The sequence below is a fragment of the Rhineura floridana genome, chromosome 4 (genome assembly GCF_030035675.1).
Source record: "Rhineura floridana isolate rRhiFlo1 chromosome 4, rRhiFlo1.hap2, whole genome shotgun sequence".
In the NCBI taxonomy this organism is placed as follows: domain Eukaryota; kingdom Metazoa; phylum Chordata; class Lepidosauria; order Squamata; family Rhineuridae; genus Rhineura; species Rhineura floridana.
This window is the reverse complement of record NC_084483.1, coordinates 58643677-58669312: the sequence shown is the minus strand read 5'-3', so window position 1 is coordinate 58669312 and position 25636 is coordinate 58643677. Positions and strand designations below refer to the sequence as shown.

The window sequence follows — 25636 nt, the reverse complement described above, 5'->3', positions numbered from 1 at the left end:
AATTCTAAAAAAAGCTTTACAAACACTTTTTTAAAAAAGGTATAAAAACAGCTTTAAAAGCAATTCCAACACAGATGCAGACTGGGATAAGGTCTCTGCTTAAAAGGTTTATCGAAAGAGGAAGGTCTTCAGTAGGTGCCAAAAAGATAACAGAGATGGTGCCACTGCATTAAAGGCCTGTTTCCTATGTTGTGTGGAACGGACCTCCTCATAAGATGGTATCTGCAGGAGGCCCTCACCTGCAGAGCATGGTGATCTGCTGAGTATATAAGGGGTAAGACGGTCTTTCAGGTATCCTGGTCCTGAACCCAGACTGAAATGGGTCAAGATAATCTGTTTCATCCAAGAGTACTTGCAATTGCTGCACCACAACCCTGTCAATCACCTTCCCTAAAATGGGGGTATATGCGACAGGTAGGTAGTTGTTGCAAACCAATGGGTCTAGGGTGAGCTTTTTCAGGAGCCGTCAGGTCACCGCCTCTTTCAGGGAGGCTGGAACCACTCCCTCCCACAACAATGCGTTGACCATACCCTGGATCCACTCAGTCAAACCTCCTCGGCAAGCTTTAATAAGCCAAGAAGGGCAAGGCTCGAGAGGACATGTTGCTGGCCACATTGTTGCAAGCACCTTGTCCACGTCATCAGGCCGCATCAACTGAAACCATTCTCAAGAAGTTGCAGCAGACGTTGCAGTGGACACCTCACTGGGGACTACAGTAGATGTGGATAGGGCATCAAGATTGCTACGGAGGCGAGCAACTTTACCCTCAAAGTGTCTCGCAAACAATTCACAGCAGGCCTCCGAAGGGTCTAAAACTCCATTTTCTGGAGTTGATGTTAACAGATCCCTGACAATATGGAAAAGCTCCATTGGATGGCTACTTGAGGATTAGAGAAGTGGGCCTTCTTCGCTGCCCTCACCGCCACACAGTAGGCACAGTTATGTTTTACTCGTGCCTGATCAGTCTCACAGCACGACTTTTGCCACTTGTGCTCTAGCCTTTATCCAGCCTGTTTCGCTGTCCTTAGCTCACTAGTGTACCAAGGTGCAAACCGGGCTCCACAATGCTGGAGAGGGTGCTCAGGGGCAACCGTGTCACGATACCGACGTGGTTAAGCATATGGTTATCATTATTACTTTTATAAATCATCTAGAAAATGGGGGAAATAGCAGCATTCAATATTCTTTCCTTGTCTATTTCTAGGCTAGCACAAAAACAGGCGGTTGATCAATATAAGATGTGCCAGGCAGTCTTGAGCAGTTATTTGTTTTGCAGTGTCCACCATGGGACCTAATGATTTCACAAAATACCCTGGATGACAAAAGTTAGCTTATGCTATGATTGCAAGGTTTGTGACCATTCTTATTGCTGTTATCAGTAATTCATAACTCATTATTGCATGGTTGTATTTGTGCAGCACAATTATATATTATGTTAATGGTGCAATGTGTCTTTTTAAGTTTCAAAAACTGAAGGGTCAGTTAGATATCCCACCATGTGTGGGGCATTGTTGACCCCAATAACCTGTGTGTCAGGATATTGTTTTGCTGGAAAAGGAAAGGTCTCAAAGGATTAATTTTCTCACATGCAAATACTTACACACTTTAAAGTTCTACTACATACTTGTGCGGCTTTCTTGTGGTACATTGACCCCTGTATCAGATGGGTAGGCGGTTTTCCCATTGCTAGAGGGCTAAATATTCAGGGGACAGCTTATTATTATATTTGTTACCAGCTCCTCACCAGCAGGTCCCAAGACAGGTTACGACAATTACTATAGATTAAAGATTGGAGCTTTCTCCCCCTTCCCACCCCCCAAAAGCTCTCTTCGAGGGCAAAAAAGAATCAAACCACAACTCCTAGGATTATACTGGCTGTTCAAAACAGTTTATGGATTAATAAGAGGCCTAGCCTGAGTATTTTATTATACAGCAATGTGAAATGGTGTTTGCATTTTGACCAATTTGTAGGGCAGTCCAATATCTCAGAGAGGAGGTCAGGTCTCCTGCTCCCCTGGTGCATTCACTATAGCTGCCCAATTTCCCTGCTTTTTAAAGTTTGATAGAAATATCTGTGGGTGATAGGTACATTCTTAAACCGCAAGGTTTTTTGCCTATTAGTGAATGTTCCTCTAATTTACGTGGAAATTCTTTGTCTCACTTTCACTGTTACATATTTCTTTGGAAAATAGATAATAATGAAGATGCATAAAATATGCACTAAATGCTACTTAAGGAAATTAATGTGTTTACCAATACAATATTTTTTTAAAATTTTCAGTTTCTGTTTCCCCAATTCTTTATATACTATATAAAGCAAAGACTGCTGCTATTCTCTTTAAATATATGCAGCTATGATAATTACTGGCAATTGTTTCATTCTGCCAGAACGCAGATTGTATTATTAAAGGACTTGTAACTTGTTCTGACCCTCATTGCCAGAAGCAAATATATGATGCCATGATTACTGGTCACGTAAATTAATTTCATTTGCCTTTAAGCTGTCATTTAAACTTTTAGTATTCATAATTGCTGCATGAACAAAAACTGGCACTCAAAAATAAGGTTCAGAACACACTAATATTAACATGATGATGTATGTTTATTCAGGCCTCACATATTACACGGGGGGGGGATGTAAGATTTTCCCCTAAGAAAACAAACCAAAATATATTTGTTGTAATAACACAAAAATTTGTAACAACCAAACATTAATGTTATCACTAATTTCAATATTAATGTTAATGAGGAATGGCTTTTGAAGTTTTGCTGAAAGAGGGAAAGAAAATGCGTAAGTGATCTGCACATATTATTTTAATGCCTGGGGAAACGTTGCAGGGGCATGCATGTCACAATCTTCCTGCAGTGAGATGCATAAGCTGTCTCTGCATTCCACTGCGATGAGGAAAATCTCTCCTACAGTTGTTACTCTACATAAGGGATACACAAGTCTAATCACTCTGAACACAATTTCTATGCTTTTACTAGCTCAAGAGCTACATTACCACGGGAAAGCATTTTTGTTGCATGTAATTCTAATTGCATTTCATCCACAAGCCCCCTTTTTGTCTGTGATCCGTAACATGAAATTTCTCTCCCCCTCTCTCTGAACTACTCTTTGTTAGCCCTCTTTACTCCCATCTTTGCTGCTTGGCATGCTGTTTACTCGATAGGATGCCTTCACCCTCTGTACTACCAAGGGTCTGCACGTCCGTCTTTTGTTCCTCTTTTCTGTTTCTCCACATTCAAACATTTGCAGCTCTATTTTCCAGCTACCCCTTCTTTCTCTGCATCTCATTTTCTCCCCCTCCTCCAACAACTGTCTGTACCATCTCTTAGCTATCCCTTCTTTCTTCAACCCGAAGGTCTTCGACACCCCAGCATGTTCTAGTCTTTGTAAACCTGAGGTCTGAAGCCTCACAGTTACCTTCTATTTTTTCCCTCTTTCCAGCTGCCCAGGTCTCTTCATCCCATTTTCTCAGTTCCCTCCCCCCCCTTTTAAAAAAGATTTTGCTCCATTTCTGTCCCTACCCCCACCTCTTTCTTGCTCTCCTTCTCCAGGGGTGGTGTCAGCAGTGACGGAACACAAGCCTTTCACTATCCCAGCAATTCATCCTAGTGAAAGGAAAGCTGGTGAAGGTGAAATATGCAGCATGGCTGGCTGGCTGAACTGGGGCCAACTCTAGCAGGTATCTCTGAATTCAGGGAAAGGAGGTGCAGTGCAGACATAGGGATGTCCTGTCTGCATTACATTTCCCCTCCCTGGATTTGGTATCCCAAATTCACTTCCGCTTTTTGATGGGCTTGGGTGAGCCTTCCATGTTCACAGCAAGATGTGGGAAAGGGCCACAGGCAGGGAATATTTTTAATTCCTTCAGCAGGCCGCAAACAGAAAGAGTGCCACAACAAGTATACAGGCCACAAAAAGTATTTGGGGGAAGGACTGCAGCTCAGAGGTAGAACATATGGATTTCTGGCATCTCCAAGTAGGGCTGGAAAAGATGGCTGCCTGAAAGTCTGGAGGGCTGCTGCCAGTCAGTGTAAAAAAACCCACTGATATATATCAACCAATGGCCTGACTCAGCAGAAGGCACCTTCCTACGTCCACAGGCCTGTGTAAGAAGCATAAAAACAGATACATGAATCATTCATGCAGCTGTTCTCCCTGCTTCCATGTGGCATCCAACACTGCTCAGTGACTGCAGCATCTATGACAGAAGTAGAATGGTTGAGCTAAAAATCTTATACAGTAGGGCCCCATTTTTCAGCATTCCGTTAATACGGCGCCAGTGGGTTGATCAGCTGGAGGGGGGCTGGACCTCCCCACACTCCAGCTGATCGTGCCGGAGGAGGGAAAGATCAGCTGCAGCTCACTACAGCCGATCTTCTCCTCTTCTGGCGCAATCAGCTCAAGCCGAGGAGGGGAAGATCAGCTATAGCATGCTACAGCTGATCTTCTCCTCCTCGGGGGCGGTCAGACTTGCGCACTCCAGCTGATTGCGCCCAAGGAGGGAAAGATCAGCTGTAGCTCGCTACAGCCGATCTTCTCCTCTTCTGGCGCAATCAGACTCCCGCTTGAGCTGATTGCGCCTGAGGAGGGGATGATCTCTTCTCCTCCTCTGGTGCGATCAGTGGGTTAGGTTCCAGACCCCCGCGCTACAGCTGATCCATTTTCCGGCGGTTTCCAGTTTCCGGTGGGGGTCTGGAACCTAACCTGCTGTATTTGTGGGGCCCTACTGTACTGGGTCTGAAAAAATGGCTGCATACTGTAGGTGAACTAAGAATCAGGAAGCAAAAACCTGTCAAACGTAGAGGCTCTACAGAAAAGGTGGGGTGGCAGAGGCTACCTGTAAATATTGATTGCAGATCATTTGCCTGTTTTGGCAGTCCCCAATACAATCATTCCTAAAGAGGTATAGTCTTGGATGCAAAGAATCAAAGTAAAGGAATATCCATCACTCCTTGAGGAATCTATGGCCTTTCAGTAATAAAATGTGTGCTATTTCATAGTTTTTGAACAGAAACAAAATGCCCTGTAAAGAACAATTCCCTCATCAAACAATTTAATTTATTATACAGCAATGTTATGCTCATTCTTCTGGTTTTCTTCTGGACAAAAATAATCCTTTTATTTATTAATAGCATCAACAGAAGACAAAAGAAGAGATGTTCCACATTAAAATAACAGCATATTAGAACTCACTGTGTTCCCATAAATTGAACTATACACACTAGTTTGATCAAGTTAGTATCCAAGCACAGGTCACAGAACAGGGCAGCATTTATCCCTCTATTAAGTCCTAGTACATTTCTCTGTACAAGGTCAAAGCAATAACTGTCTCTGAAGAATTCACTAGCAAATTTTCTAGCAAACTTAAACAGTGATTGGCAATAGTTGGTTGGACATTATTTAAAACAGATTTGGAGCACTACTATACTGTCACGTTATGCAAGCCAAGCTCCTTCTTATTAAAAAGCACAGCAAATCACTCTCCTTTTTCCAGATAACTTGTGTCAGCAATTATTAGCACAAAAAGGCAGCTGGAGGAAAAGACCCAAGGCACCCGAGAATGAGACAGTAGAAGTTTCTTTTCTCTTGTGGGTACATTTGATGGAAACTGTCATGAGCCTTTTTGTGTCATTAGTATTTCCAGCTGAGATTTCCATGCAATTCATGCTGCTAGGTAGTATTGCCATTTTTAAGTTTTCAAAATTATTCAAACAATTTTATTGCATGCATTTGAAACATAAATTTTGTATTACAAACAGCAATATACTCTGAAAATATATTTATTTAAGAGAAAAACTGGTCCTACTTTTTCAACTTCTAAGCATTTCAAAGGTTTTTCTGGCTCTCTGTCTTTCTTTTTCTCTTCCTTCCTTTTTTCTTTGTCCTTCTGTGGGAAAGATGTTATCAGTTATTAAATACAATGATTATTTAAAACATCAACAGCCATATTTTCAACCAATATCACTTTAATTAGTATTTATTTTGGCATATTTATACCCTGCCTACACCTGAAATTCTTGAGGTAGAGGTTATAATATATTTAAAACTACAATAAAATAAATAGTGCAATAGTTACTAGAGCAGCGCAAAGGTATACACAGGTTTTCCCCTTTGTTCTCTGATGTTCCAATGGCCACTTAGCAGCTGAATCTCATGGCCTGGAACTGACTGATGAAGCAGGCAGATACTAGTTCCTCTTAGGCCAGCACTCTCTCACTGGGCTACTCCTGCTGACTGTCACAGCATCTGGCTCTAGTCACAGATGCACAGATTTCAGAAAGACAGTAGGGGGGGGTCACACTAAGCTCTCACATATTTTCTTCAGACTTGTAATACAATGTCATCATCAGACTGCCTCACGGCCATTCAAATGCCTGTTGAATGATAGGGTTTTTAACCAGGTAATTTATTTAAAGTACCACAGGAGGGTGACAAAAATGGTATTTCAACACCACCTCCCCCTCTTGTCAGACCTCTCAATAGTTTAGCATAACATCTGCACTGACACCAACTGTGAAAAAGGACTGAAGCTCCATATATTATTGTAAAAGAGCTGTGCAAAGAGATGGAATATTGACACAGCCACCACCCCGCATTGAATTGTGAAAGTTGAGTTTAGCTGAATGGATCTCTTTACTTGATGTTAAAAGGAGAGATACAATTATGCTTGTGGTTTAGCGTTAAACATTTACAGCCTTTCCAATAACACATCATGCCACTTGCTTAGAGAAGTTATTCAACGTCACTCAAAATCAACACAGAAAGCATATTCACACAAAGACAACATGCACACAAGGAAGAGGGGATACCTCTATTTTGCTTTTCTCAGAAGCAGCTTGCAGAGGAGAAGATGCCAAAGGTTGAGCAGTATCAGAGGAACACATCTGTACAAAGCAGATGAAACATGAGAAAAAGGCACCAAGGCAGATTTAACCCTCATCCTGCCTGGAGGGAAAAAAATCACACTAGCGTTTTTGGAGGGATATATTTTGACCCCAATGGGATTTCTAGTGGTAAGGTGGGGCCATTATTTTACTCCCAGAAACCATTTGGGAGGGGGGTGTCAACACAAGTGTGCTTGACAATACCCAAACACCCAGAGCCAGAAAACACTTATTTAGAGGTGATATAATTTTTCTGAGCAGTAAATGTTTGCCTCTCCCTTATGCCTATTGAGTAAACAAATTTTTTATTTTCAATTACAAACAACAAAAACTATTTTTAAAGTAAAAAAAAAGTTAAAATCTAATAAAACTATAACTATTTAGGAATAACTTTAATCTGAAAACATTAACTGGAATCAAAATAGACCCCAATGGCAAAATTCAATGCATTTCTGGGGTATATTTTGACCCCAAGGGTTTTTTTGTTTTCAGAACAAAAACATTCAGTGATAACTGGCTGAAATTTGGGGATGCTGTAAAGCTAACAGTTTGTGACTATATTCTAGAAGGACTACTCTGTAGGTGTACTTATGTGTAAACTGCAGAATGAAAAGTGTGCCTGGGTGAGGTATTGGCTCCAAGAGTCAGGATGGGTAAGATTACAGATAACCAGCAGCTTATTCCCATTTATCAGAATCCCCATCCCATCAGAAGATATAGGCAAAATATAGAAAAGACAGACAGAGATGAAACCAGCAACACAGAAAGTATGCGTGTTGAGGACTACATGTTTTGGCTAACTTTGCTACTGAAAACATTAAGCGTTTCAAGGAAGACCAATGAGAATTCAGAATACTTTCTCAGATCAACCTAGCTATTTAACTTAAGCTTATAAAAATCAACTATTGTGTAGAATAGGCCTCACTGGTCTGGTCTGCATGTAATGCAAAGTCAAACTATGGCTTAGTGCCAACAAGCTCCCAGAGCTTGTGTGTGGGCTCCCAGATAAGAGGTTGTGGCCATTTGTCCATTTTGCTCCTTTTGCTGCTGCACTGAGCTAAACCATGATTTGGTTTAGTGTGCTATCCAAACCCAGGCTCATGGTTTAGCTTTCTCCAGACAAATGACAACCTGTTTGACAGTTTACAGCTCATGGTTTGTTTGAAGAGAGCTAAGCCATGAGCCCAGGTTTGGATGACACACTAAGCCAAACTGCAGCTTAGCACAGCAGTAAAACAACCAGGGAGGAGCAAAGCAGCTGCAATCTCCTCTAAGGAAGCCTGTACATTTCATGCGAAGCCATGGCTTGGCTTACCATTACATGCAAATGAGAGCACTGTCAGTTACCTCTTCATCTTTTTTGAATTTTACTGAAACTTTTTCAAAAGGGAAAAAATGTTCATATAATAGTGAATGCTTTATGGATGAATTCATCAGAATACTGTATAAAATAATTAACTTGGATAAGATTACATCACAAGCATGAGGGAAAATAATTACATTTCATCCATTGTTCAGTTTTATCCAGTGTGACTGCTGAAATATTAATGTCCTGAAACTGAACACTGTCCTACGGGGAAAGGAAAAAAGGCAAAGGCGCCTTTGTTCTTGCTCATTCTAAAATAATTATTTATTTAAGAATGAAGCAAAATATCTCAGAACTCTAAATGTATAACGGTCAAATAAAGCCTTCCATTTAGAAACAGTGAAGAAAAATACTTCGTGGTTAATAAGGAACAGCCTTCTAACCATAAACTGTCAGACATATTATAATGCAGTTTGTATATTCTTTTAATCTTTTCAACATTTTTACATACCATTGCAATCCGCTGGGTATTTTCAGCTTTACCCAGTGTTATTCAACTTGTTTATGAACAGATGCAATTATTACTTCACACTGAGATTTATTTAAGTATTTTCAGAAATTTCCATATGCTCCCAATGTGCAGTCACAACTGAGAAAGTCCAATGTGACCTGTGAGTAACTTTTAAGTCCCTGCATGTAGAAATTTAGAGGTCTTGAAATGCCAAATCCATGTGCCTGGGCTTTTCCATTATGACTGGAAACTAAGTAGGCAAGACAGCTTCAAAGGTGGGACCTTCTGTATACAAAACATGTTTGCTACCACTGAGCAACCGCTCCTCCAAATAAATAATCACCAGCTCCTGACATTACAAAAGGGCCAGTGTGGCATAGTGGTTAAGGTGTTGGACTAGGACCTGGGAGACCAGGGTTCGAATCCCCACATAGCCATGAAGCTCACTGGGTGACCTTGGGCTAGTCATTGCCTCTCAGCCTCAGAGGAAGGCAATGGTAAACCCCCTCTGAATACTGCTTACCATAAAAACCCTATTCACCTTGAGGTAACGAATCATATTGTTGGTCAATGTATTAAGGACATTGACCTTCAATTCTCAATGGCCGGAGCACATACATCTTGCTCACCCATCCAGTTTGGCTTGAGCTTTTCGTTTCCAAAATATGCAGCTTATTTTGAAACTTTGACTTTTTCGCACTACCGATCCCTGTTTACCAGAGCCAGATTTAATTGTCTTCCCTCTGCAGTATTAGAGGGCCGTTTTCAAGGAACCCCCCTGGAAAGGCGTCTATGCTTCTGTAAATTGGGGGAGGTTGAAACAATTGGACATGTCCTACTTTCCTGTGAACTATACAGGGATGCTCGATCTAGACTTATTTTCCCAATCACCAAAGCCTTTCCCGGTAGATCTATTGAGTGGCTCGTGCAATATCTTCTGTCTGACAAGGATAAAGACACTACTGAATTAGTTGCGAAGTTTCTCTATGTAGCTCAGACTTTACGGAAAAGGCCAATCTGTACTACCATGGCCTCTTGCTAAATTATTATCGTTATTACTGTATTTGGTTTTAATCTTGTTTGTTTAACTGAGTGCTTAATCACTTGTATTGTGGGTCTATGACCACATAATAAAATTTGATTTGATTTGATTTGATTTGATTTGAAAACCCTATTCATAGGGTCGCCATAAGTCGGAATCGACTTGAAGGTAGTCCCACCACCACCTGACATTACTAAGTAGCACCATAAGCCACATATGATGTTAAAAGTTCTGTTAACACTTCTTTGTAACACTTGAAACCACAGTGTTTTGATTAACAACTTCATTTCAATCCTCCTCTCAAATTGTTACCTTCTGTCTTTGATTATTCAAAACTATGTTTAATATTTAGCTCTAACAAACTAATGGGGTTATTGTGGACCCCTGCAGCTGTTTGAAATATCTGCAAAACTTAATAAGGCAGGAACACAACTTAGCAGTTTGCCTATATCATTTTCTATGATTATACCACTTTAAGAGCACTAGAGTAGATTTCTGTTTTTGTAAAATGTCTGTACATTCCTGTGTGTATGACAGAACATTACAAAACACTGCAGGTGTATGTTGGACCCCCAGGGCTAAATTTTATCCTAAGAGGTTAATCCAGCTTCAAGTTGGCTTTATCTTTACACAGGAATTGAGGAATTAGCACTCTCATAGTGGAAATTTGGAACAGATTTTGTAACGTTCTTTGGGGGGAACCTTTTCAGGCTATTGGGGCACATTGAACCCCTTCCAATTTTTACTATAAACCCAGTATGTTTCTAGGCAACATTTGGTTCCCATGTTGTTGTTATATCAACCTATATATATATATAATTCATACCCTGCCCTTCCAGAAGGAGCCCATGGCGGCAAACAAAAACACTATAAACACTCTATAAACATCTTAAAAACAAAAGACTATATATATACACACACACCAAAAGCTAGAACTTGGTCCAGTAGCAGACTGGCAGCCAGTGCAAACCCTGCAAGAAAGGTGTTATATGCTGGCAGTAGTTGGATTTCACAACTAACCCAGCCACCGTATTGTGCACTAGCTACAGCCTCCAAACTAGCTTCAAGGGTAGTCCCACACAGAGCACACTGCAGCAATCCAATACTGAGGTTACCAATGCATAGACAACTGTGGTAAAGCTATCCTAATCCTCAAACAGCCATAGCTTCTTATTTGCCAAAGCTGGTAAAAGGCACTCCTAGCCAAGGACACCTACACCTCCAATGACAGAGCTGGATCCAAGAGCATCCCCAAACTTCTGTTTTGTCCAGTATTTCACCTATATCTCTCTTCTGTTTTCTCCTCCAGGGCATCTTGATAGCGCAATGATGAATTTCAATTAACATTGTGGGGTCCAATGTACCCCAACTGCTTTTGTATTTACTTTAATTGTGAACAAGTCCACAGTCTAAGTCAAGCCATGGCTTAGCAAGAACAAGCAAGTGTGTGGGTACCCAGAGCAAGAATGATGGTTGCTTCACTCCTCCCCAGTCCCATTGCTACCTAGGGCTAAACCATGATCAATGGGCTGGCAGAGATCATGGCACAGTAACATTCTAAGTAATAGGGGTTTCAGAGAGACAAGTATAGGGGTTCCTATTCTAAGGAAAATTATACTACCTACTTTCAAGAAGACAGGTGGCAAAAAAATTATTTACATTTCTGGTCAACCCCCCCCCCAAAAAAAAGCTTAGTGCAAACCAATGTGTTTAACAAGGCAACAGATAGTTAACTCATGGAATTCATTGCCATGAGAGTAGCAAATGCCCACTACATCAAATGGATTTCAGAAGGGCTAGATAATTTGATGGAGATAAAGTTTATCAATGGTAATTAGTCATAACAGACAACCTCCATGCCAAAAGCAGTATATCTCTGGTTATAACAGAGGGCAGATAGTTCTATCATGCATCTTGCTGACCACTGTTAGGAGAACCAATGCTTAGCTAGATGAGCCCCTATTCTGATTCATCAAAGCAATTCTCATATTACAGTTAATGATTTTACATGCCCAAGTTCCTTTCAGCTGCAACGGCTCTGGTGAGCCTTGAAGGAACATCCCCACACTTCACTTCAGAATCACAAATTGGCATCATTCCTATTCATTCTCCCTAACAGATCCCAAGCTTTACAAAATCCCAGTATGTACCTGTCTGGACATTCCTTTTGTTTTGCTTCAGCAACAGACTGCAAGTCCAGCATGCTATGCTTCAGAACTCCTGCCCCTTGTCATCACTTTGTCAAGAGGATAGCAATATCTGAAGTAGAGAATGGCAGAGTGCAGTCTCTGAACTAACTTGACTACAGCTGAACTTCCATTTTGAATGAAAATCATTAGCTTCATCCAGTTCCAGAGCTGTAACTCAGCAATCCCTTTCTCCGACAGCATATTAACTGTTTCTGAGTAAAGGTTCAGTTTGTAGAAAAAAACTGCGTTTTTTACATTAACTATGTATAATACAAGTCCTTGAAGGCATGTACTGCTGAGAAGTTGCCACTCAATTATATCCTCAACTAACGTGCATGGTACTTTATTTTTCTTATAAGCCATTGACACCAATCCTATGATAGGGATAATGAGCACCAGCTTTTTCCTGCCTCTGTACTGAAATCTTTTTTCTGTTAATATATGGTCAGTCCCATTTAGTATTCCAATATATTGTGGCTTGACTCCAGAGATGTCTTACACAAAGCAGAAAAGCACTTCTGCCTCCACAAGGCACCTCCAAATTCCTCTGATTTCACCATCTTGCTGTAGCTCCCCTATGCTCCATCCCATGCCTGTACAATCTTCTCTGGATCCAGCAATGACTTCTCATTAGAAGTACTTAACATATGCTTAATATAACTATATTACAGTATGAAGATGTTAAACAGAAATTCAGAAGAGAATGATCATTTGCTTACACTGGTGACATTAGCAGCATTTTTGTCATAGTATTTCTTCTTCTCATATTTATCCCTGATGAAAAATTCCACGGCTCTGAGATCAGGTAACTTAAGGAAGACAGAACACAGACCAAAACTAAAGACGGCTTACAGTGCAAAACATACAATTCCCAGTTATATCCTAGACAATACCTTTAAAGCCAGAACTGAACTGCTGTAAGTATTTGCACACACGTTCAATTTTAATTAGTATTTTAGCAATGTCTCATACAATTATTAATTTCATATAAGCACATCTTAATATCTTGATAATTTTAGCATTACTGATGTTGAACTATATCTCAAAATGCATGTGAAAAGTGACTGTGTAAGTACTGGTAACCAGAAAAAGAGTTCTCTCTAAACTTTCCTCAACTTTTCTAATTCAGACTCACACCCGAAAGGCAGGGAAGGTGCACATTGTTTTGACTAACATAGGGTCACCTGTGCTGTGCACATTTAATGCTTCCCAGCTTGCCATCAATGGGTGATGAGTAATTTAAAAACAGTTTTTATAGTTCTTGGAATGTTCAGAAGTCTTCATTACAGTGGTTTAGAACTAAGAACCCACCACTTTAGCCAGCCCTCACACCTGCCATTTACCCTCCCCTTCTACAACTCTGGTACATTTGGGAACATGTCAGGGAAGGAGGAGGAGCACTGGCAAAGGAGTGACACAAAGCCATTAGAGGTCATGTCAAAATGACATGGAGACTTCTGAACTGGGCAAGTTAGCTTCTAAAATCTGTTTCTACAATGTGTTACCATTCTAATACACTATTAATAGATTAGCTTTGGTTCCTCTTCCCCATTCAACACCAGTACTAGGCCAGACTCAAAAGACTCATCTACATTACTCCCATAGGGATGGGAGATGTGTAAGATTACTCAACCATAGATGAGGTAGAGTTCACCTGGGTCTGTTTCTTATTTGTAATTTATTTGCACTACTACAAGTTTGTATAATTACTAGACCTAATTCTTTATCACAATATTTCTCCACATTTAATACGATTTAACCAAATTTTACCTCTGAATATATTATACTTTGGGATAAACTGAAAACTGTCTCACAATTCACTGGAAGCCAACTGATCATTTTTGTTTTTATGCCTTTTCAATCCTTTCACATCTTAATTTAGTCATTCTATCCACTGTAGAATTCCAAGAATACTGAAATTACTCTGTCTTCTCCCAGCATAGCAATGAACAAAGGATACTGATCTGTTTGAGGTCTTCGAAAGTTCTCTGGTAGATTAGCTTCATAAAGTAACCTTGCCTTGGTATTTCCCATCTCCTGCATGCACTGCAAACAATGGTAAAAAAAAGAGGATCATTTTAATTCTTATTGAACACACAGTTGCTGAAATGAAAACCATTTGTATGTGAAAGTAATTGCTTTGATCAGTGGGACTTTTGGTAAGTATGGTTAGAAGTGGTCTGTAAATGTGCAAATATTCAAGCAACTAATTTTGCAGCCTTTGAAGACTCCCCACCCCTCTCCCAAGTATCACAATATTCTGGTTTTAAGCCTTTTCATGAAGTCTTCTTGTGGTATTATAGCCTGCAAATGGAACAATACCTACATGCTTTGTATGCTTTCTGCAGGACAAAAATCTCAAACACACACACACACACACAAAAGGCAAGAATCCTGACTAATTTCTTGCTGGATCTAGCAAAATATTGCAGTCCCTGGTTCAGTTGCCATTCTGTTTCCTTTTTGGTACCTACTGAAGACCTTCCTCTTCCAACAAGCCTTTTAAATACAGGCTTTTCCCCATCTCCATCTGTATTGGAATTGTTCTAAAGATGTTTTTATTGGTTTATCATTTATAAAATTATTTCAGGCAAAAGACCTCCCATTGTGTCAGTTCCCTGTTTTGTCATCATGTCCTTTGACAGCAGAGAACTATTTTAAGCATAAACAGCATGAATACTACAACGGTAGATTTGGGTTAACCTGAAAGGGCATGTCCCCAATAAAATGGAGGCTTTTCAAATAAAAGTAGGAATTAGATATGCTTAACTGAATTATGGGATTATATGAGTTCTCAATAACAAGCTGTGCATAATTTTTATTTTGTTGAGGTGAGGTTATATAGTACTGCAAATACAATGCTAAATTATATTATTGGCTCTTTGGCAGGAAAGATATTATTAGCCTCCTTTAGAGGTATGAGGAAAAGGTAATTAATCCTGTTGAAAATGTTCCAGCTACCATATACTGTACAGTACTTTTATACCAGAACGTAAATTACTTGTACACTTTGAATGTCATAAGTACTGTCTCTCTGACAGTTCTTTTCGAACTGCAATTTGATTAGTAAATGTCAAGTTTATAGAAATCTACAGAATTCTTCTTTAAGTGTTTTGATGGGCACAGGAATGGTTGACAGGAACAGGCCATCAGAATAAATTATTTTTTTTCTGGTTTTGCTGAAAAGTTTGATAATGTAACAAAAACGAAATGATCCTATTGAAAATCTTAGAAGCTCTGTGCCAAAGTAAGTACGTAAGCACAGAAAAATGATGGCTATTTTGAGGTAAGGCAAAATAGGAGACTGTTTTTTAAAAACATTCTTGTGATAACCACCAAAAGCAGACCTCCCTTTTGGTGAATTTGGCATCTTGATTGTTAAAGCAACTGGGACAACGCTCCCAATTTCCCCACATTGTAAGACCAGGCACTAAAACTGCTACAACCCCCATTATCAACGAGGGTAATATGAAGGTTCTCTTTGCCTTCACTGATGTCACCACACAGCCAAATCTAACAGCTTATGTGGCACCAGATCACCGCTGTACTTAAAAAAAATGTATTATATTATCATATTCACTACATAATCCTTGATTGACTGGGATCATGATGTGGACATGGAAAAAGCCCGAAGAAAAAGGATAGAAATTGTACCAAAACAGATCAGGCTCTAAACAAGCGGACAAAACAAGTTCACAGCCCTTAGACACGTCACCCTGAAAATATTATGGCCAAAAGATTCAGGGCATAATTCATTTATTCGCTATAAAACTTTTAATATCAATTCTGCTACTATACAAGATACCACCAAGAATGTTTGGCAGTACAAAGACAAGCCATGTTTGGCATGAAATGAAAATCCATTTGCTGAGCCTTTTTATATAGAAAATAGCTTGTTTCAAGAAGCAGCTGCCATGTGGAAGCACTTTTACACTGCCTTCAAAATATAACCCTGTTATTAAAAGTAGATATAAGTACTGAAATCCACAAGGTAGGCAAACACAGTAGCTGCTGCATAGTGCACTCCTAGCTAAATAATGGTTTGGTTTTGTAAAAAAGCTCTTTTATGATGAGCAAGAGTGATCCAAGTCACCAATTAAGCCTTTGACATAAGCTTTCCAGAGGTCCCCCCTGCCCCTTACAATACAACTTTAGTTTTCTTTTTACCTGTATTTGTTCTGGTGTCCATTGGTCCAAGTTGACAGACTTTACCCTTGATATATGAACTCCCAGGTTTCGATGTATTCCAGCACACCTGATACAAATAAATACACCCGTGTTCCAGGAAGCCCATCGTGGACCTAAGAAAAATAACTAATATTAAATATTGCAAGACTTGTTAAGGTTTTAAAATAAGTTTTGTTTCAGGCACATAAACAAAACTGTCAGCCTCAATGGTTGACGACTGTCATCCAGACAGCATATCTCTACATGCTCTTCTTGCATGTGAACCTTTTGCTTTTACTTCCCAGACAGCTGCCCACTTGGATGGCATCACAAGTTGCTATTCCAAATCCAAGGAGAGGATATCATCCTGCAGTCCACTGGATCAGAGTCAAAGGCTATCTCTGAAAAATGTGGTTCCCACACAGGACTATGACAAAACAGTCAAAGGGTTTGAAGAACTACCTTAAAGTCAGCGAGCACATTCAATAAGTGGAAGACTGATCTTAAATTACTACTTGTGGTCATCGTCTTCATTCACATGCATGGAATGAAGCGATTTTTCTCAATGGCACCACAGATCTTGAGGACCTGCAGCAGCATGGAGAAAGCCTCATATTCATATGGTTCATGCAAACACCATGCTATACAGGAAATAATTTGAAGCACAGGTGGTAAACCTTTTTTTGGGTCAAGGCTGCATTACTCCTTTTGCTGTCAAGGACCAAAAATTACTGGCTAACCAAATTACTGGTCAACCATAATTTTGTTATCCCTGACCTTGTGATATGTCTCCAATGCAGTGTGGAGTCGTGGGAATATCTGCTTCTCTCTCCAGGTATAAGCTTAGTGTTGGGCAGGAGAACCCCCCTCCCCCCCACCAACAGGTGAGAGCTGGAAGGAGGGGAGAGGCTTGTGTTACCCATGCATCCAATTGGCAGTCTGAGCTCAAAGCACCCTTGGATACAGAGAAAATTCAACATGACTCCACCTTCACCCTCAGTTGAAGAATACGCTCTGCCCTTGCACCCAAAGGCATTCCAAGCTCAGGACACCCCTTGGGCACAGACTACCACTTCCTTTTTTTTTTTCATTAATTTTATTCAAATTTTCAAACACAAAACAAAACAAAACAAAAAAGAAACAGATTAAACAATAAAATAAAATGTTGACTTCTGATTTGTCGCAGATCAGTTATAGGTCTATGATATATAACAAACCTGTCTCTTAATATATTACAAAATCACTTTCCTCCAGTAGTTATCTTAATTAATCATCAAATCTCATTAACATCACTTTATTCTTTCCGCAAAAAGTCAAAGAGATGTTTCCACTCCTTGAGAAATATATCCATCGATTTTTCTCCAAATAAACATGTCAATCCATCTCATCAAGTCTGCTAGGTCCAGTAATTTCAATAGCCATTTTTCCATTATCAGTGTTAATTCCATCTTCCAACTTCCATCCTTGCACCCGTAATAATCTTGCTGTCATAGTCATAGTCATATAGTAAGAGTCTGATGGGAATTTCCTTCATCACAAATATTTCCTTGCCGTCAATTCTGAATGTGTTGCTGAAATATTGTTGTAAAGTCATATCTGTGTTCCTCTTTTTTACGAAATGCACTAGCACATCTCTTGAGAGTTTTTCCATTGTCACATATCTGGAATTAATTCTATAAATTTTCTCTTTTTCAAGTTCCATCAAATCATTCCAGTCCAGAAATTCCATCGAAGCATTGATAACTTTATCTCTGATATCTTCATCAATTTCTCCAGGGACAACGCCAAATTCCAAACAGTAATCTTTATCTCCAGGATCCACAAACTCCATATATTTTTCCAGTTCCACACTTGATATATCTGTTCCAATCTCCAGGACTTGCATCCTCCCTTTAATTTTTGCCATAAAGTCCAAATCTTTTTCCAATTCCACATTTGATATATCTGATCCAATCTCCAGAATTTGCTCCTTCCCTTTAATTTCTTTTTCATCTTCTATTGCTTGCCAATCTGCTCCTTTTCTCATATAATCCTTTATTTCTTTCAACTCCTGTTTCACTTTACCAAATTCAGTTGCCATCTCTTGTCTACTCTGTCCCAGTTCTTGTTTCGTTATCTTAATCTCATCCATTATCTTCTGAAACATATCCAGAGGGGAAAACCCTTCCAGGGATACATCCAGGGTCTCTGCCACTTCTTTGATTATCATTCTTAAAGCCGAGGAAAAAACCCTTCAAATTTCCAATATAGCCACAATTCCCAAGCAAAGAGTAATTTGCTTCTTTTTCCAGCAATAAGGGGGTTAATATTCCAGGCCTGTTGACATCATCTGGCCAGCACAGTTCTTATCTCCCGCACGTCCAAGAATGCAAAACAAATTTGGTTCACAACGCCGAACAATTAGTAACATACACAAACAGCAGATTCGTCTAAAGAAAGTAGTCCAAGAAAAAGTAGTCCCAGACATATATCAATCAAATAATCATCTAGATCAGATTTTCTCTTCGGGTAAGTTGCCCCTCATCCGTTTTAATCTTTATAGTTTCCAAATTCAGGCCAGCTTTTTGCCATAAAAAAATAAGATAAGCTTTTTAAATTTTCTTTCCTCCTCCTTAATTCCTTGTATAAAAGAGAGAAGTGTAACTCACCCAGGTATCTTGATTTCTGATTCTTTTTTTTATTAATTTTTATTCAAATTTTCAAAAAAAAAAAACACAAAACAAAAACAATTATACAAAAAAAATAAAATGTTGACTTCCGATTTGTTGCAGATCAACCATAGGTCTACAATATATAACAATCCTGTCTCTAAAATTATATTACAAAATCATTTTCCTCCAGTAGTTATCTTAATTAATCATCAAATCTCATAAACATTACTTTATTCTTTCCACAAAAAGTCCAAAAGAGATTTCAATTCCTTGAGAGATATATCTTTCAATTTTTCTCCAAATAAACATGTCGCTTAATCCATCTTGATTCAAATCTGTTAGGTCCAGTAATTTCAATAGCCATTCCTCCATTATCTATATTAATTCCATCTTCCATCTTCAATAATCCTGTTAAATCCAGTAATTTCAGTAGCCATTCTTCCATTATCAGTATCCCATAATAATTTTGTTGTCATAGCCATAATCCAAATAAACATATCGATTAATCCATCTCGTCGAATCTATTAGGTCCAATAATTTCCATAACCATTCTTCCATTATCAATATTAATTCCATCTTCCATCTTCAATAGTCCTGTTAAATCCAGTGGTTTCAGTATCCACTCATCCATTATCAGTATCTCATGATGATCTTGCTGTCATAGCCATAATATAACAAGAGTCTGATGGGAATTTCCCCCTTCACAAATATGTCCTTGCCATCAATTCTAAATATGTTGCTGAAATATTGTTGTAAAGTCACTTCTCTGCTCTTTTTTTTTACAAAATGCACTGGCTCATCTCTTAAGAGTTTTTCCATTGTCACAAACAGTTAGTGGCGTCGTGAGTAAGCAGATTCGTCAAAATGAAATAGACCAAAAAAAAAAAAAATAGTTCCAGACATGATACTCCAAAGTTCATAAATCAAATTTGTTTATTTTTTTCCCCTCCTCGAAATAAAAATCCCTCTTCCGTTAATATCTTTAGAATGCACTTCCAGGCCCGCTTTTTGCAATAAAAACAAAGATAAGCTTTTTTCAATTTCTTTCCTCCTTAGTTTCATGAGTGAAAGAGAATTTTTTTAACTCACCCAGTTCTTTATAGCTGATTCATTGACAAATCTCTTTTTGGTGCAACAATTTAAACCAAGTAAAAAAAAATGGAAAGAAGGATGCTTGCCTGTTAGTTCATTTTTCTTTGAAGAAAAGATAAACGTGTCGCTTAATCAGCAAGAGCTTTGATGGAAGTCCGTCCGGCATTCGCTGGCTGAACTTTCTCTCATAAATTAATGAAATCCAGTCCTCCCAACAAAAACAGGCTTTGTGGTTAATCTCACGTTTCTCCCTGACCGGGAGAAAATCTTAACCAGTCAAAAAAAAAAACATTCTGACTGATTAAAGCTGAAAAAACTTCATCTAAGACAAGAGCTTGTCTCAGAGGCAGCACAGGCGAATCACCCTTCCCGGAAGTCCTTGATTTCTGATTCTTAAACAAATCTCTTTTACTGTAGTAATTTAAGCCAAATGATAAGATTAGACAGAAGAAAGCTCGCCCGTTGTGGATCGTTTAAAAGAAAAAATGTCTTGCTTTTTTCAGCCCAGCTTGCTGGAAGTCCTAACTCCGTCCTCGGCTGCTAGGTATGCCTTCTTTTCCCAGGGAATTCCTGATCGATTCCAGCCACCGACAGCCTAACCAAGTTTCTGTGGATAATCTTCGGTTCACCCTTGCCTGGGAGAACATTTATACCAGTCAAAGTTCCCTTTTGACTGATTTTAAACTGAAAAAAGCTTCCTCTGAGACAGAGCTCATCTCAGAGGCAGCCACAGGCGGAGCAATCCTTCCGGGAAGTCCAGGCACAGACTACCACTTCCCTTCAGCATGAAATAGAAGGTGGAGGGCTGTTGGCCTGCTTTGCCTCTGTGCTTGAAGGGCATTCCGAGCCCTGAATGCCCCTCTGATGCAATGAAAAGCCCATACAAGCCTGCCTCACGACTTCAGCTCTGAGTTCAACAAGGAAGGCAGAAGTGCATTGGCTCCAAGTTCAGACTCATCTCACTAGCCAGGGGCCAGCAATCCCTCTTGCCATGGCAAGGGTGGGTGGGTGGCAAGAATGATTATCAAGGCATAAAACTGTCTGCTTTCAAGCGCAACATTCAAGACCATGTCCCACAAAACATTTAAACTACATTCAACAAGCACAGTCTATCAGGAATTTTTATAGACCTGTATAAGTTTGAACTCCTTAAACAAACTTTATATTTAAAAATGCCAGAGTTTCAAGACTACTAATTGTACAGAAGGCAGCAATGCTGAACAATCTTGAAATGTGCATGAAACTGACACATACATGGTGGAAAAAGAGACAAATCTCCAAGTTACTAGCCAATAGTTACACAGGAAAATCATCACTTTAGAAACAAAGTAGCTTTTCGTGTCTAACCCTCTGGCAAGTTTTTCTACAACTTTTTTGGATTCTCAGTGTATGTGAAAACTTTTTCAGTCAGCACAATGAAGACAGGGAAGTCATGAAAACAACACAGTAAAGCTGGATTCATTTTGAAAACTCACTCAAGTCATAATTATATTTAAAGCTAATCCCTCTGGCTGTGTGGTAGGAAGTATAAGTGGAAATTACTGAAATGGCTGTTGTAATTAATACCTTTACCAAATTATATTAGAACTGGAAGCAGAAACAGGGATTCAGCATAACAACTCTAATGCAACTATGTAAGTGTGATTTTTTTAAATCAACCATACAAATCTGAAGATTTTAATAGCCAAAATTTAAAGCAACATTTCAATTTGAAAATGCCTATGCACTATACAGGTGAAGGGCCAAAGTAAAAATCTGATTGCATTAGTCCTCCAAAAGAAATAACTTTCAAAGGGGAATAGCCCTTGCTTTGGTTTGGCAGACATGAATTGGCCCATGATAAAGGTGTCAGAGGTGGGCTGCAAGATGATGTCCTCTCTTTCCCCTGCCTCTACAGCCAAAATTCCAGTGCACACTGCCATCAGATTCAATTATGATTAACACTAACCAATGTTTTGATATCTGCTTTAAGTCCTTATTTCAATTCCATGATTAAAAGAAACCCTGGAGAACATTAACCATCAATAAGGCTGGTCCAGGCCTTAGACGTGATTAAGGTTTACAGAGGAAGAGGGAGGAGAACTGGGCAGGAGTTGGAGAAGATAACATATGCAGTCCTTTTGTTTTGTCACCATTTTCTTAGACATACATAAGGAATGGTGCTGTGTTACATCTACACTGACTTAAGATAACTTGGATTTGGTGTGCCATACGAAACAGATTCACATGATAAAACACAAACAAGCATGGCCATTTTTACATCAGAACTGTAACATGTTTAATTTCTATAACTGACTCAACAAAACCAAGACATTCTTGTATGTTTCTGCAAATTAAAGAAAACTGCAACTTTACAAAGACAAGATAATACAAACAAGAAGTTTATTGGATAGAGCTGCCTCGGGTAACATCTGAATGGTATATCTTAATTACTTGATAAGTAACATTTTCAGTACTACTTCATGGTGACAAAATAAGACACACCAACTGTTTTCACATAATACTTAATTATTGTTTATATTGCCCAAATCTATATTTTGAGCCTGTGTATTAGAATGCACATTTCATTTTTTTAAGAAAACAAACCATTCTTCTCATTTAACATTTACAATTGATACATTCCAGGCTAAATATGTTATTAGCACCACATGTGAAAATGTTCAAATGGCAAAGATACATTAAGGGTGATGTATGCCTTTACAAGTATCCACCTTCCTCTGAGTGTAACTGCAGCAGAGAAAGACACTGGTGAAAATAGCAAGGCCCATCTAATTTTTCATATTTCATAAAGACGTAAACCTCCTGCTGTATCACAGAGACTTCCAGGAAAGTCATGGTTTATTTGAAAGACTATCACAGCTGGTGAGTCACCAGAGGTGATCACGTCTGGGTCATTCCCTTTTAACCTCAGCCTTTGGGGTCCTGGTTAGAAGGGGGTCCTAGATGACAAAGACTGAAGTCTCTATTCTATATTGGTCATATTCTTTTCTATCACATTGGAACAGAGGTGGCTCTGTTTTGTTAAGAGAGCTTTTGCATTCGCGTGGGGGGGCTTTAGTGAGGGGATCCCTCAAAGAATTTGCACACTTTGGGAATTTTTAGAACTCTGAGTTTATGCATTTTTAAGCTGACATTTATTTAAACCAGGGTGACCAATGTGGTACCCTCCAGATGTTGTGTACTACAACTCCCAATATCCCAGACCATTGATTATGCTATTTGGGACTGGTGTGATTTGGGAGTTGACAACATCTGGAGGTCACTACATTGATTTAAAGCATTTTTACTGCAGCCAAAACACTCTAAGAGTGGCTTAAATATGATCAATAACAAATGAAATAGCTGCTGCCAGCAGACTTACAATCTGAAAGACTCAAAAGGAAAAAGGGATGGGGATGGAGAGTGGAAAAAGCAAACACAAGCACTTATACAGTAGGGCCCCACTTTTCAGCGGCTTTCAATTAGAGTAAGGCCCCACTCATACGGCGCTTGTTCCACTTTTATGGCGTTTTTTGGGTGCCGGGCACCATTTTATTGACGGAGTTCTGCTTTTCAGCGGGTTTCACTTTTAGGCGGAGGTCTGGAACGTAACCCGCCATATGAGTGGGGCCCTACTGTAAGGAGCAACATGCATGGCAACAATTAAGGGGAAGAAAAAGTCAGATGGAGGCCTAGTTTGCACATCATGCTAAGCTAAATCATGGCTTAGCACAACCATGCAAGTGTGTGAGCTCCAGGAGAGGAGACTGCTCATTCCCAGTTGTTCTGCTGCTGCACTGTGCTAAGCTAAGCCATGGTTTGGCTTACTGTGCTTAGCTCTCTCCAGACTAACCATGAGCTGTAACCAACGTTTGTCCAATGGTCTACAGCTTGTGGTTTGTGCAGGAGAGGTCTGGATTTGGAGGCATTCTAAGCCAAACTATGACTTAACTCAGCACAGCAGCAGAACAATTGGGGAGGAGAAAAGCAGCTGCAATCTCCTCTCCATGGGTCCGCACATTCATGATAAGCCTTGGTTTGGCTTAGCATGACATGCAAACCAGGCCATAGCTGGTGTCTCAACCAAGTCGACCGAGTGGCCCTCCTCCCAATCTCCTTCTGCTGCAGTTTAATGGACTGGATGCTGCTAGATTTTGCTCTGTTTCTGGTTACTAACTGGATTTTACTGAGCTGCTTTTTCTGTTCTGGGTTGGAATCAGCTTCTAGCAGCTAAAGAGTGGTTTGACCTTTGTTCCTCAAAATCGCTAATCAAGAGAGAGGCAGAGGGGTAGACTCTTGTGTCCGATGTCACACTGGACGTCAGAGCTGCTTCGAAGCAAGGTCTCTTAGAATACCTCTGAAGCCTACCACAATGTCTGAGACAAGCCCCTAAATGTCTAATTTTTTATTTGCCATAAATGGATTTACGAGGTTAAAAGATAAACTCATCAATAGTGAGCATATTTGTGAATCCCTGATTAATAAGAATCATTTAGGTGGGAAAGGCAGCCACAGCAGCCGCTGCTCTACACAGCAGGAGACTTCTTGGGGCAAAAGTGAATGTACTGCAAGGAAGCTTCAAAGGAGAAGCTATGGGTCAAGATCTGGTTGCCATGGAATAATTTACACTCACCAGGGGGTGCCCTCTGCTCCTTCTGCTCGCCATCCCCCTCATCTATTTCTCCCCCTCCATTTCACCTCAACCACTCTCCCCTCATAATCTCAGCCCTATCTGTCTTCCTCCTTCCCTTTGCCTATGCTCACCCGAAATAACTTCAGCCCCATCTTTTCCTTTCCCTCTGTTTCACATCAACTCTGGTTGATCGCTCCAATTTTTGAGTATGTATTCCACCCGTCCATCCCATCACCACCACTCCAGGCCTGCTGCCTGACCATGCTCACCGTCAACTTCTCTCTCTTCTCCCCCACTCCCACTTTCCATCACACAAAACCAGCCTAGGTCTAAGATGTACCATGGCAAAAGAGTAAACGACATCAGAGAAGGTGCTGTTGGCTTTGGCTAGATGGTTATGGTTAAAAACAGTGAGAGGACCTGGAGTTCATTGATCCAATCTATACATGGCAATCTATTTTGAAAATTCTCTCTTCGAGAGATGTTACAGCTACCTCTCGTGGGTCTCACTTTTTTCCTTTCCTCACAACTTCAGTATAACAAGCAGTACTTCAAACATCTGTTTGTCATTTTTTGCAGTAATCATCTGTGCAATTATGGGGAGCACATCAGCTAAGAAGAAGGTAGAGGCAAGGCTCAATCTTATTTTGATACAAAGCCACAGCCAACCATCTGTCAATGTTTCTATAAAGATGCAGCTGCAACAAAAGATATGCTCACTTCCTTCAAAGATGACTATCTTGGTTCTGATAGAGTTGACTTTTTCATACGTTAAGAGCAGCTTCTACTTCAAAAGCACCATAAGTGTCCTGATCCAGCAAGCAGCAATCTGTTACATGGAAGGAGAGAAGTTCCCCCTTATCCAGTGAGGAGAGGCATGTTGACTTGTATCAGTTCAGTATAACAAAAAGCAGTGTGAGCATGGTTTCCTTAAGAGTCTCCTTCCTCAATACTAAATAAGCACTAATTAATTTGGGGGAGAAAGGAGGGCTCTGTGAACAAACTCAACTGCAATTTTTAAAATTTCTGGTATGAAATTAGTCGTGGCCCAGATGTTTGGAGATAAAACAATAATGCCAAACTTTAGCCACTTACTATTTACAGTTTTCTTTCTCTACACAACAAGCACCTCAAACAAAAAATATCACAAGAAAATCAACTGAATTGTACA

At 39.7% G+C, this 25636-nt stretch overlaps 1 protein-coding gene across 4 annotated transcripts in view; it reads right to left on the bottom strand.

Moving 5' to 3' along the window:
- SMAP1 (small ArfGAP 1) overlaps positions 1-25636 on the bottom strand; it is a 103143-nt gene that overhangs the window by 44941 nt on the left and 32566 nt on the right. For 2 of the 4 annotated variants that reach the window (XM_061623091.1, XM_061623090.1), the window contains exons 2-6: positions 16111-16244; positions 13904-13989; positions 12663-12738; positions 6821-6895; positions 5818-5898 (exon numbers count right to left, since the gene is read on the bottom strand). In XM_061623091.1, coding sequence (XP_061479075.1) covers positions 5818-5898; positions 6821-6895; positions 12663-12738; positions 13904-13989; positions 16111-16244 — 452 coding nt within the window. The remainder of the gene's footprint in view (positions 1-5817; positions 5899-6820; positions 6896-12662; positions 12739-13903; positions 13990-16110; positions 16245-25636) is intronic. The other 2 variants (XM_061623092.1, XM_061623093.1) reach the window with 2 other exon arrangements.